Consider the following 13476-nt stretch of genomic DNA (forward strand, 5'->3'; position numbering starts at 1 on the left):
CACCCACCCAATTGTGATCGATTCTGAGCCATGTCACCCACAGAATCCAACCACTAGTTACAATAGTCACACAGACTAAAACAAAGTAGTCTGCATCTACCAACATGGTTCAAACTAGAAGTTTGTGACTCCAAGAAATGATGACACGTTTCGGCTTGGCCACCCCTAACTTTCTTCCAACAGTCTCCAACACTTGTCAGCATTGCAACTCGTGGTAAACGACGTTTAAAAATATGTCGGACGTGGCCCAACCAACTCAGTCGATGAAGATTCACCAACTCATCAATTGATTTACCATCATTCCCTAATACTCTGAGTCTAACCTCATTATTACTCACCATTACCCGATGATCCCAGCAGTGCTGGAAATCTTTCTGAAACATATGGAATCAAATACTAGTAACTTACAAGTACCCTCTCTCTATCCCTACTGGCCACGTCTCGCAGCCACAAAATAAAACACAACCAACTGCTGCGTTGTATACTCGACCCTTAATTGATAGACGGATATCTCGCCTTCACCATAGATGACGTAAGTTGGCATAAACCAAACAACCACTTCGAATCCGTGATCACATTTCGTCTGACACCAACCCATTAGGGCTGGTCAGATTTCCAAGACAAGTGAAGTTGTCAGCGTGTTCGACTACTTCACTCCCTATCCACAGTTCAGTTGTTGACCCAAGTCAGCGCTGAAGCAACAACTTGCATTTAGAGGGGGAGAAACACATCCCAAACATCCTGACATTGTTGCTCAGTGCTACCAAAATATTCTGCATTTTATCAGCGTCTTCACCAAACAGGACTATGCCATTTGTGTATCCTAAGTCAATAAGTGGCCCTCCTCGTAGGAGGTCAATCCCCGAAAATTCAGTCAACGAGAACGTTGTTTCCATTAGTATGTCCATAGTGAAATTGAACAAAAATGGAGATAGTGGACTGCCTCGACGGACAACACTTGAGATTGAAAAATCAGATGAAAACTTTCCATAAGCACTGACCCGACTGGTGGTGTCCGAGTAAAGAGCCTTCACAAGGTTTATGTACTTCTGAGGAACGCCTTTCAATCACAGACATTGCTGCAGAACCTCTCGGTCTACATAGTCAAATGCTGCGTTTAAACCAAGAAAAACTATCATTTTCGGATGCTGATAAGCTGTCTATGTTCTAGAACCTGACGAATGGTGAATATGTGGTCGATGCAGCCACGACCAGGTCTGAAGCCAGCCTGATTTCCTCGTGTTTGCAGTCCACGAGTCTTAGTTAGGCGTCTGATAATTATCGAGGCTAGTATTTCAGATACTATATTAGTTAAACTAATCCCTCTATGGTTGTCACATGATGATTTTAACCCTCTCCTATGTATTGGGACGATAAGTGATTGTGACCAGTCAGATGGAATAACGTCTAACTCCCAGATCTTAGCTAAAATATTAGTCAACCTAATCGCTAAAATTGGACCACCATCCTTAAAGCCCTCTGGAGCCAATCCATCTGGACCAGCTGCCCTTCCTCGTTTCAGATTAACTATAGCCTTCTCAACTTCAGCAAGAGTTGGGGGACCTACTTCAATGTTCCCTTCACACTGTCTGGGAATGGAGGGTAGTTGTAGAGTAGCTGAAGGCCAGCTGAACTGTTCTCTGAAATGTTCCGCCCATCGTTCTAAACGTCTGGACTGAGAGCAGATGAGGGTGTCGTCTTTTTCCGAAATAGTCTGACTTACACTTGACTTATTAATTTCAGTTTCTTATATTAGTCTGTAGGGCTGTCTTGTGTTCCCTATAGCCGCCGCCTTTTCCATCTCTTTTGCTTTCGTTGCCCACCACTGCTCACGGTCGTTTCTTAGACTTTTTCTTAACCTAGATCTGATTTGTTTTCGCTCTTCATGGTGTTCAGAGCCTAATGGGATGAGTTTACGAGAATCCATCAGTGCAATAGACCTTGAGGAAATCCATTGGTTCTTTGTAACCCTGTGGTTTAAATCACTGATAGATAACACTGCTGTTTCCACAGCTGCTTGTATATCTTTCCAAGCAACATCTGGGCCAGCATCGTTTTCAGAACTACCTAAGTGTGACCTCAGTTGTTCCTGGAACCTACTTTTGGTTTCCTCGTTACTCAACTCAGTTCTAATGGGGCTTTTCTGCGTCCAGTGAGGCGCAAGCAGATGCGTGCCCGAATTAGGGCATGGTCGGAGTTCAAACAGGTACTCCAGAATGAGCGACAATCTTCTACCGACCCTCACCAACGATGACTGATGCCAATATGGTTTATTTGAGTCCATCGTTTGTTTGATGTATGAGGCCGTCATGTTAGACGATGTCTCTCCTTATGCTTAAAATTTGTTTGCTAAAAATAAACGATTGTCTGAGCACAATTGCAGCAGACGATCACCATTATCTGTTCGCTGTGTCGGAATACTAAAATACCTACCCAAATGCCTTTCTGTTTGGTTTAAACTACCTATCTGGGCATTAAAGTCACCTACTACGAGTACTATGTCCGAACGTTTAGCTTTCTGTAAAATTCATCTTTCACTTCATCTGAGCTGCAGTCGGTGGGAGCGTAGGCAGAAACGACAAAAGGGCAATGACGTGTGTCTCTATCCTTCCGAGTTCTTACGGAGCCGTTTAGCCGAACAGCACAAAAACAACTGTCAACGGGGATCCACTCTAACAGTGCTTGTTCCGCCCTCATGCTTAGTGTTATGCCTACACCTGCCAGTCCACGAGAACTGGCCATCGGGTCACCAGATACACGGAGGGTGTATCTCATTGGCTCTCCGTTTTGCCGAGGTGAGGTCAAGTGAATGACCACACTGGGATCCTGTATGAGTGTTTCAGAGACACAGCATACATCAATCGTACGAGATTCTAGGGTTCTAACCAAGGAAGCCTGCTGACCGATTTGACATAGGGTTCGTACGTTGAAGGCTCCAATGTGTAGTTTGGAGCGAGGTTTCAGTAGACCTGGGACAGTGTTTTGAGCACTAGAATCGTTGGCTATGGTGACACTTGAGGAGGAAGCCGAAAGAGGAAAGTTGAAAGTCGATGTAGGAGGAATAATAGGAATTGAAGAGGGAGGTTGATTATGAATACAGTGGTCTTGAGTGCTGTTAGAGGTATGAGGGTGGTTATCACTTCCCGGTCGGAAGGGTTCTTCTGGAGGTACCCGAAAAGGAAATTGGATTAGAGGTGGTCATAGTGACCTGAGAGCGTGACCACAGTGCCCAAGGGACAACTGCTTGAGGTCGGTCACACACGACCTTCTTGTGGGCAATTTTTGTGTTAGCTCAGTACTTGTTGAGACCTTACCGCCGGAAACGGATATCCGTGGGGTAAGGCGAGGTATGCATTTTTAGGGTCGACCTTTTCTAACTCCACCCCTCCTTGTAGGAAGGCAGCATCGCTGTCATGCTGGTTGTCTGAAGGAAACACCTTACTACTGTCACACCTCTGTACAGTCAGCAGTACAACTTCGCCTTCGGACCTTGGGTTTGTTGATTTAGTCTTACCGCTCTTCAACCGACCTGTCTGACATGGTAGGACCTTGAGGAAAGGTTGTTCCAGCCAGTATAGCTCGGTTGCTTCATCACGATAGGCAAGCCCGACCACTACGTCAAGGTAGCAACAACGGTCGGGTTTAAGCACTCTGTTTTTAACAAAAACGTCTTATATTTGAAAGCCGCTTCACCAACTTGGATTTAAGCGTCTGAGGGTTATCGCTAGAGCCTTGATACAATGTCTAAAACGCTCGATCAGAACCTGACACAGATGCATATTATTCTAGGTTGGACGATCCTGCATCATCATCCACAAAAACCTCAGGAACTAACCAACCAGGGCTTGTTGCTCGCTCTCACTTTAATTGGAGGATTAATGTCGATCTTCCATTCAGGCTACTGCTAGGTAGTGAACAACTGATGGGTATTTAGTCGCCAAATAAACTTTTTTATTATATTGTTTCCCAGTAATCTATAAAAATTTTAAAGGGATGTATGGGATAGGAAGCCTACTGTTACAAATTATACTCCTTTCGTGTACTTAAAACCCGTTCATTTTTATTGTGCAATAATACAGTGAAAAGAAGATTTACTCACATGATTTGGTAACAATTAGTTTAATTTCAATAAACTGTACATAATAAGTCAAAACCTTTTAAGCCAAAAAACTAAAAATATACCCATATCACATTATGGACAACTTAGCTATAAGCGATCTAAAACTCACTAATCAAGTACATGTTCAGGAACTCGACTTGAAATGATCATTTATTTGACGGTTAGTAGCACTACGCAACTATCCAAACTCAAGCAGATGGGATGACCTCTGAACTTGTGATCCAATTGTTGAAAAACGAGTGCTCTAACCATTAAGCCGCAAACAATGATAATAACACGATAAACTCAACATAAAAGATTTCTAGTAACATCGAGAATCCAACTTTTATATGACAATTTGTAAAATATTACTTATTCATCATCTTAGTCACAGTGGAAACAATGTCAGCTTCGAAAAATTTAGATGACAATTCCGCAAGACATGCAATCAAATCTGACAAACTTAGGATACTACCAGGACAGAGCAAAAGCAAACGTTGATCAAAAGAATAACAGTAGGACAACATAAAAATGCTTCATTACGAACTTTCGTAACAATACATCAACGAAAAAAGCAATCCGAATCTATCATTCTTTGTGGGCAACCACTAATACATGACATATATACTGTACACTGAGCTTATGCTGAATAATGCAGACTTACTTTGACAGTCTAATTAGACCTTAAAAGTATTCATAAAGGAATTATTTCAAATGAAAATCTTGTCTATATCTACATTCTACCACATTCTTTAGTAATCAAAATGGTCACCTGAAAGATATACAAAACTTTATTCTGCTATAATCAGCACCATCTGTTAGAATAATTAAGATTAATACGAAAACAGAGAATTCCTAGAGTATTATTTACTTTTTTAATAAGTAATAAATCTTTCTGCACATGCAGTATCTCAAAAGGATTATGATTGCCTTGGGTGTTATTATGGCTAGCAAATTCAAGTATGTTGTTTTTTGTTAACACATTTTGAGTGTAGTTGAGTTCAGAAAGTCAACACTTACTAGACACAAGCCAAATTTGGATATACAACTAATTTAAACATGAAAAATGTTGCACCAATGCAGTAGGTTGGTGACCAATTAATCGATGAAACAGAAGCTATGGATTACTCTACATTCTGGCCTTTTTACCCATCCGTAAGTCAAAAGCAAGTTCAAAACACATGCAAATTTTGTTTCCGAACACATTAGTCATCTGCTACACAGGCTCCAACTTTATAAAAATATTGCAGCTCCAGACAATCAACTAGTTTCTAACTACGTTGTGAACATGAATTATCTTGATTCAGAGTAGGTTAGTTATGTGTTAAAATGGACACTAACTATGTATATTGTAGAAAATTAACCGGTTTTTCGGAAATATTTCTGTACGGATGACATGCACAGGAAGTTTAGGGTTATTTTGCTTAAGTTAAATTAAGCACGAAAAACCTAGAGTTTAGTGAGATTCCGTACGACCACAAAAGAGAAACGTAGTTATTTGCAATCTACTTATTATACTATTTAAACATTTACTAAAAATTCAAACCAAACAAAAACATCACAAATTATAGTTATTTAGACTTTCTGAAGAGTTCATTAATACTAAAAATAGGATATATATATATATATATATATATATATATATATATATATATATATATATATGAAGAGAATATTTTTTTAGTCAAAACACCAGTAAACCAAGGTTATTAATGATTAGAAAACAAGTTTTTCGAATTGATTATTGTTATTACTATGAAAATAAACTATTTCAAAAACTTACCCGAACCACTCAAAACTGGAATTGAGAATTTAAAGAAATCACTAGTAAATGCTTCTTAAAATCGTTCACACAAACTAATAAGTTTCTACACCAAATATTGTACCTCTAGGTGATTTTCTAACATGACTTGCTGCCCTTCAAAATGTAATCATGTCAAACACTGGAACCCCCATTCGCTTTCCGTTTTCTCAATTTCGTAAACAACACCCGCGCCGCGAGAAGGCAGTGAGTAGGAATTCCCTGGCAATGACTGTATATGGGTGGTCATGTGAGAGCATTTCGAGAGGGAGGGCTGACTCTCCCCACCAGGGCATTTGGGGGAGAGCAAATGTCCGGCGCCTTAACCGGGTTGGCGGATATGAAGGATCCACCTGGGGAAGTTGGGAAACCCTGATTCCAAACCAATGGTGAACATGGGCTCTAGGATCCTGAAGGAAAAAATGGCGTATGTATCAATTATTGGTCACCGGCTACCATGGGATTGTATCTCCTGAAGTTTCTCCACTACCTTGTGGATCAGACCTTTAGGTCTAAGGTTCCGGGTGTGACCCCTAAGAAAACCTCCAGCTTCGATCTGGGCAACCGGGCAGTATCACAGCCGACACACAAATCAAGTGACTTATGTGGCATATATGTATTCGGTGCCCCTTTGTACCAGTATTTGTCCTCAAATACATAAATAATAAATTGAAATTCACAACTAATAGTGGAGATCAATTCAAATTGTAGCTTTATATATAAAGCTACAATTTGAATTGATCTCCACTATCAGTTGTGGAAAAGAAACACAAACTTAATGCCTTAAGATTCTGATTAAACGAAATCATATGTACAACTGAAAAGTCTCTAACATTTAAATAAAAAGAATAAGATATCACAGTTAAATTTTCAAGCAAGATTTAACGTCGACAAGTCAGTGAAGACATGGATTTTAAAGTTAATTATCTCCTATTGGATCAGAGGTACTGCTTATTTACTTGCTACCTGAATCCATTGGTGGGATGAAAGGTATCTACTTTCATTAACTTGAAGTGTAGATGGCGACGATTAGATGCTCATGAGGTTCTATATTTTATTTCGAATGTATCATAACGAAGTTACATAATAACATTAGTGAGGTGAAGCATGAGTCAGTGATGTGAATATTCAAATGAGATAGGTTGTCAATCTATAGATTTGTTGGGGCGTGAATAAAGGATAATTTTGTATTCAGATAGGCAAACTTGGAATTTAAAAGAACAGTTAACTAAACTATAATTATGTCGAATGTTACTAAAAATCTGAATGATATGCATCACAACCTTATTCGTATATAAGAAAGGAATATCCACAAATAAAAAGCGACAACTTCATCAAGTGTTTTAAAAAAGAAATAACTAACCTTATATCTGTTTGAGCACTGATAGAACTTGTTGATCCTGATCTATCTGTAAAGGTAGACAAAGCAGATAATGCATTAGTACGCCCTAGCGCTTTACGTCTGACTTCATCAAGAATATTCCACTTCGATTCATTTTCTTCTGGAGCCATTAATAGATCGTCTGACGAGTCTGTTAGTTCTTTAGATAGCTGTGACTCTTTTTTCTTCAATTTAATATCACTCGGACACTTAGCGGCGAGCATCTTCTTCAAATTCCAATAAATTTCAGAAGTTAGTGCTTGAAGGACTGAACTAATTCGATGATTAACAAACGGTGGTCTAATTGAAACATGTGATTTGTCAACTAAAGAACACTCATCCGTCCCAGCAGAGTAACCAAAATCTTTAAGAATATTCATTTCTGATGCGAATAAATGCTCGGAAGGATGACAAATAATTTCACCTAGCAATGCTGAATCCTGTGACGAAAATAAGAGTTATATACGTCTACATAATTTCAGGTAAAATTATTTATTGTTCACACAATAAAAATTCCCGAAATGGAAAAAAAATAATGATAAAAATTCCGAATAAATACCATGCAATCAAGAGCTTAAGGGATATAAAGATAGTTGAATAACGAAAAGTGATCAAAGAAATCTGAAAAAACATTCAGAAATATATATGGTGGGAGTGACAACTTATACCCAGTAAATAACATATTTCTGTTCCCATTTACTGGGTTGAAGTCTCAGTGATAACATCAACAATCACTGTGACGCAAGTACATTCAGCTGACAAGTTCATAAAAATATAAAGCAGTCTACCAAGCCTGAACTAAATATAATCTAAATAGTTTATCATCTATTATGCTATTAGAGTATGTATGCCTAGTCGTCGAAGATACAGAATGACTTACGTTTCTTTTTCTACTCTATGGCACCCAGATGTGAAAAATTCGTATACTGACCATTTCATGTCGATTTTCTATACATAGATCTTTGTAGGTAATCATCTAGCCTTTTCAACAGGGTCTTAAATAATGGAATTTCGCGTTCGCCTCCGCTTGGCATGTCCTTTATACTTGATATTCACAAAAAGGTTTTTCTTTTGAACTGTCAGTGATCTTCCAGTTCTGAAAACGTTTTAATGAACTAGAAACAACTTTCAAGTATTTGCTGCCATTCAGTAGTCCGAAAACTATTGCTTGTCAGCGATAAAACAGTCAATTACTGGATCTTGTAAAAAAAAGCATCCTTAAATGTAATGTAATGTTGAGAAATAAGTTCGATTAAATAAAATGAATTCACTGTTCAATAATTATTTGAAGTCATTTTGATTAAAATCTACACAGATGGAAACCGTCTTACATCAAAGATAGATTCTTAAAAATCACATTGTTCATATTCAGATGTTTACAAGCTGCACTTCATGTTTATTATTTGAAATAATTTGACAAGTTCTCGGTTGTTCTATCAAATAATCAACTAGATACAAGCAACTCTTAATCAAAAATGGCTTTTATATGAATAGAGAACCCAGTGTGTCAACAGTACCAGGAAGAGCCAATGCGTCACATTTCGACGCCATACAAAAGCAAATACTGGAAAAATCAAGTTACCTCTTTCAACATTTCAGATACAAAAGCATTTGCTTCTTCAACTGACAGTGAGTCGTTTTCATTGCCCAATGGTTTTAAAAACAGGAAAAGTTGACCACTGATAAGCGTAGCTGACAACAATTTCTAGCAAAAAAACAAAAACGTCTAATGGGAAAGAGGACAAGAAATAGGAAAATCATGTGACTAATTAACACAATAACGATAAGCATACATAAAATGGTCGAAGAAACGAGAATGACAGAATAAAAGTACAAACTAATTTTAGAACTCAGGACCTAATGGGAGATAAAGAGCAAATACATATGACCTATGTCACCCAACGTCTCCAACTACTAGTGATTGAAGTGATCTCACAGACACCAATCACACAGTCGCCACCCACCAACATGGCTCGGATGAACAGCCAAAGACTTTATGGACTGATACCACTTTTCAGTTTAACTGGTCCTAGTTTACTTTCAACCTGTCCTTACACCAGCCAACACGACAAATCGAGGTAGGCTCTGGTTGGTGGGTCACAAATTATTAGTAGAGCTGAGGTAGTAACTAACTTGATGCAATGTAGAGCAATAGGTCCAGGTGCGTTAACTATACAAATCTTTAAGGGAGGTAGTTCAGGATATATAATGATACTGCTTTGGGAAGCCGAGAGTACTTAACTCAGCATATCAGGCATATTTTACGGTCGTAATAATTTTTTAAACCGTGCTAATGTGACGAGTAACTGAGTATTCAAAGACAATTGGTACTTAGTAAAAGTAATTGAGATTTAAATGTCAATTAATATAAATAAATGTCACGAAAGTCGAAACCAAAGCAAGACATTAGCCAACTAAGATCTGACTATTTTAGCCGGATCACAAAGGGCAGACTAACTCCCTAAAACTCATGAGGAAATCGTAATCTATGGATGGTGACAGATAAAATGACCAAAAACCAATCACACTGGGGTGGGTGTGACTAGTATTTATCTTTCTATAAATCTTGAACTGTTAGCGGGACATAGATTGGATAAAAGCATGTTCCATGCAAATTGCGTTGGTGCACGCTGATTGGCTAAGTCTTATCCAATCAGCGCTAGTCGACACTTGGTGAAAACTAAAATCTTCCCATGTAAAAAATATAAATATATTAACGTTTTCCTTATTGTGTTTCTTACTTCCATCTACCCTTGTTCAGTCAGTAACGTAGAACTTCGCACGTACGTACGTCAGCTCCAGTTGTCTACCATATTAGCACAGAGATGCAGTTGTCGACTCAAATTCCGTAGTGGTAGAGGTGGTAAGAGTATAAACAGTAATCGGAAAGATCAGGGTTGGAAGACGTTATTCAAGGAGTATAATACAGTGAAATAAATTTGGAAAGAAAATAAGGGACATGAAGAATTCAGAAGATTAGAGTTTGGGAGAGCACAAATAGTGGATGCACTTGTGCCATTGCAAAGGATTTTGAGCCATGTCACTCAGGGTCTCTAACCATCGGTTGCTATCATCTCGCGGTCCCCAACCAGGTAGTCTACACCTATCAACATGGCTCAGTCCACTTGTCAGTGACTTCATGGACTTGTGCCATTTTTTGGCCCGGCCGCCCCTAGCTTTTTTCCAACCTACTCCTACACAGTAAAACATAGCACGTCGAGGCACACGAGATCAAGTTGGTCACACTCAAATCTCTTGTTACTTGGAATATAATTTCTTTACTATTCAACCGTGTTCTGATTTAGGGACTTATCGAGTGAATTGATGCAGTAGGAGGAAATTATAACGTGAACACTAGTATTTTACACTTTCCAGTTTCTGATTTTAGTTAATTCATTCGAACTATGTATCTGATGTCTGGTTTTCCACTACCACTTGTATTGTTTTCACTGTTTGCTTTTTCTCAGACCTAGTTGAGCGTATTACTTACTCGTAGAATAGTTAAGTTTTTCGGAACATAAATCTACAATCTTTGATGTAACGGTTTCTTTTATGTACATCTTCCTGGTAACCTATAATGCCAGATTTTATTACGAGGAAAAGTCAAAATAAGGTGGAATAACCATACCAGAGAACCCTAATTGAGTGAACATAAAAAATAAACCAGCATATTCAATAAAACTAACCTTTTGTTTGATGTAATCTTTGACCCGTAGTTCTATGTCAGAATGACTTGAACACCAGGCAAAAGCAAGCAGTCCAACAGTAGCCCGATAAGGTTGGAAACAGCTCCATGCATTATTGATTGGGTTATATTCCTTTAAGAACCTTAACCAGATTGGTTGACGAGTATTAAAACTTGATATCCCAATATCACTGTGTACTTCAGAGGTCTCCGAAAGAGAATCGCGTTTATCCGTGCTCAACAGATGTTCACTTTTCGAACCTGTGAGAACGCGAATTAGTGTTGTAGAATCCAAGCAAGTTTAAGGAAAGATATTTGCCTTTGCCGTGTATACTGCTCGCTTAATATTTAAGTTACCTGTTTCTCACATCTAGACACTTTTCTCTCATTGAAAATCGTACAGAAATTTCAGCAAGCAAACATAGGAGCTAATCACCAGTGTTCTGCATATTATGCAAGGAGAAACTATAAGTGTCACCCGCCATCAGCATCGGACAAAGATATTTTAGTAGCCTTAATTTGATTCCTATAGAGATCAACTATCAGATGGTTTTAAAACAATACGCAGACCCCATATCGGAAATGATTGGAAACCAAAAATATATCGTATATCACGGCGATACACGTATATTACCCGAAATTTTATCTCCTTTTTCTGTACTTAGTTTTTTAACTACTACTGTTACTACTTCTACTACACCAGGGTATCTTTGGAGTTTTATCTCTTTATGTTAATGTGGTATGATTACTTGAATTGAAGAATCGGTGCCAAGTTTTACCTTGCACCTAAATGATATGTATATTCCAACCCCAACGTTGCTACATACTTCGTTTAAGCAAATCTAACACAACTCCGATGATAAACTCAATTGCCCAGTAAAATATAGCCTATTTTCCCCACAAGACTTAATCTTTCTTCAGCCTTTGAATCAGCAGTGCGATGTTTTGTTTAACATCAAATATATACAAGGGATGAAATGCAGATGAATTTTTAGAATAACGGTCCTAGTTCAAACATCTTAGTCAAGTACATGAGACTGTGACTACCTCTTCACTATACTGACAGCACAATTCACGTCATACAAATTTAGAGGCAGAGTTTTTGTGCATTTAATGCAGAGCAAGTTAAAAGTCTAGGACAATGAAATCCGATTTTGCCATTTAAGACGAAAAACTAAGTTAATATTAGATGAGAACTAGTAAATTCCCATGATAAGTAATCCTTATATGCCATCCTGTTTATAAGCGCTTACTAGCAATAGCTTTGGTTGAAACCACATAGATTGTTTTTAGTCAGAAATGTAGTCGGTAGTAAAGTTGTGCTACACTGCACTTGCTTAAATTGAGACCCCACCAAACATACAGCTTCATACTTTTTGCATGTTTTCCCAGAACTAATGTTACGTGGTGTGTCAAGTATTATACATCATTTGGTCTGCATCAAATATGCCACAAATATTTTGAGTTATTGCATCCCTCCATATAAAGCAACTGAAACATAATTCGCCTGTTCTCAGGAAAATTAAACATTAAACCTTAGGTTCTGTAGTTTTTATCGACCGATAAATTTTATTGGTACTGATGGAAAGCCAATTTATGCAACACAAGGCCTGTCAAAATAATCAACTATAGTTGACGTAAATTATAGTTTACGTCGAGATACCCTTATGGCACTTAGATGATTAGAGCGACAAATGCTCAGTAAACTCACCATTACTTCGTACAAAGGTAAATGAGTAGTGAGTCACTAGCGAACAAAAAACGGTATCAAAAGTTCCCTCGTCAGTCCCAGGGCCTAAGCACGCCAGACACACAGTGATTCTCCTGTGATCTATGAATGTTGCTTCATAATCAATCGCAAACATTCCCGAAAACCGTTTTCTAGGCTTCGTTTGCGGATCCAGGTTTCCTGAAGCACACAATTGTGTCGAGATTATCTGATTTGTCCGCCGTTACTATTATAGTCCAAAATGGTTCAAATGGTTCTAGATAGAGTAGAAGCAGTGGGTCGCCGGTGCCTTCAAGTAGAAACCTAGGTATGTTTAACGAAAAAAGAGAAAAAATGCTAGTTAATCATAGTGAGATATTGTCCTTCGTCCATAAGAATATGTCATGTTTTTTCTTGAAGGACTCTTGTGACGTCACTCTGACTAGCTCACAAGGCAGCTAATTTCAGAATTTGGCCACTCGTAATGAGTAGAATAAGTATAATGTTTGTCGACGGTCTGCTTTGTTATGTTGTGTTTCCAGTTTCTGAGTCTTACCCCTAAGGTTTGTGTTGGGACTGAGCTTAAGTGGGTATTTAGTCATGTCCAGAAGTAATTAAGACATCTTAAGTCGTTAGACGGTTAACTCTGAGATGCACATGCTCCACTGTGTAAACGTCAGGGGATTCGAGGTGCTTTTCCTAAGGCTTGAATTAGAGTCCCTGAACTGACTTCGTGGTTCGCCTTTGAATACATTCCAACGTACTCTTGTCCTTTTGGAGTGAGGGTGGAAGCACTATATTT

The 13476-nt window shown here is 38.5% G+C and overlaps 1 protein-coding gene across 2 annotated transcripts in view; it reads right to left on the reverse strand.

Annotated features, from left to right (window-relative positions):
* Nucleotides 1-12925, reverse strand: part of MS3_00001660 (uncharacterized protein) — a 48252-nt gene extending 35327 nt beyond the window's left edge. Inside the window, exons 1-4 of one of the 2 annotated variants that reach the window (XM_051209130.1) lie at nucleotides 12678-12925; nucleotides 10968-11227; nucleotides 8864-8986; nucleotides 7264-7721 (exon numbers count right to left, since the gene is read on the reverse strand). In XM_051209130.1, the coding sequence (XP_051074560.1) occupies nucleotides 7264-7721; nucleotides 8864-8986; nucleotides 10968-11227; nucleotides 12678-12831 (995 nt within the window). In that variant the 5' untranslated portion in view covers nucleotides 12832-12925. Of the gene's footprint in view, nucleotides 1-4763; nucleotides 4783-7263; nucleotides 8433-8863; nucleotides 8987-10967; nucleotides 11228-12677 lie in introns of those variants that run through there. The other variant, XM_051209132.1, reaches the window with a different exon arrangement.
* Between the last annotated feature and the right edge of the window lie 551 nt (nucleotides 12926-13476).

Source organism: Schistosoma haematobium, chromosome 1, assembly GCF_000699445.3.
Source record: "Schistosoma haematobium chromosome 1, whole genome shotgun sequence".
In the NCBI taxonomy this organism is placed as follows: Eukaryota; Metazoa; Platyhelminthes; class Trematoda; order Strigeidida; family Schistosomatidae; genus Schistosoma; species Schistosoma haematobium.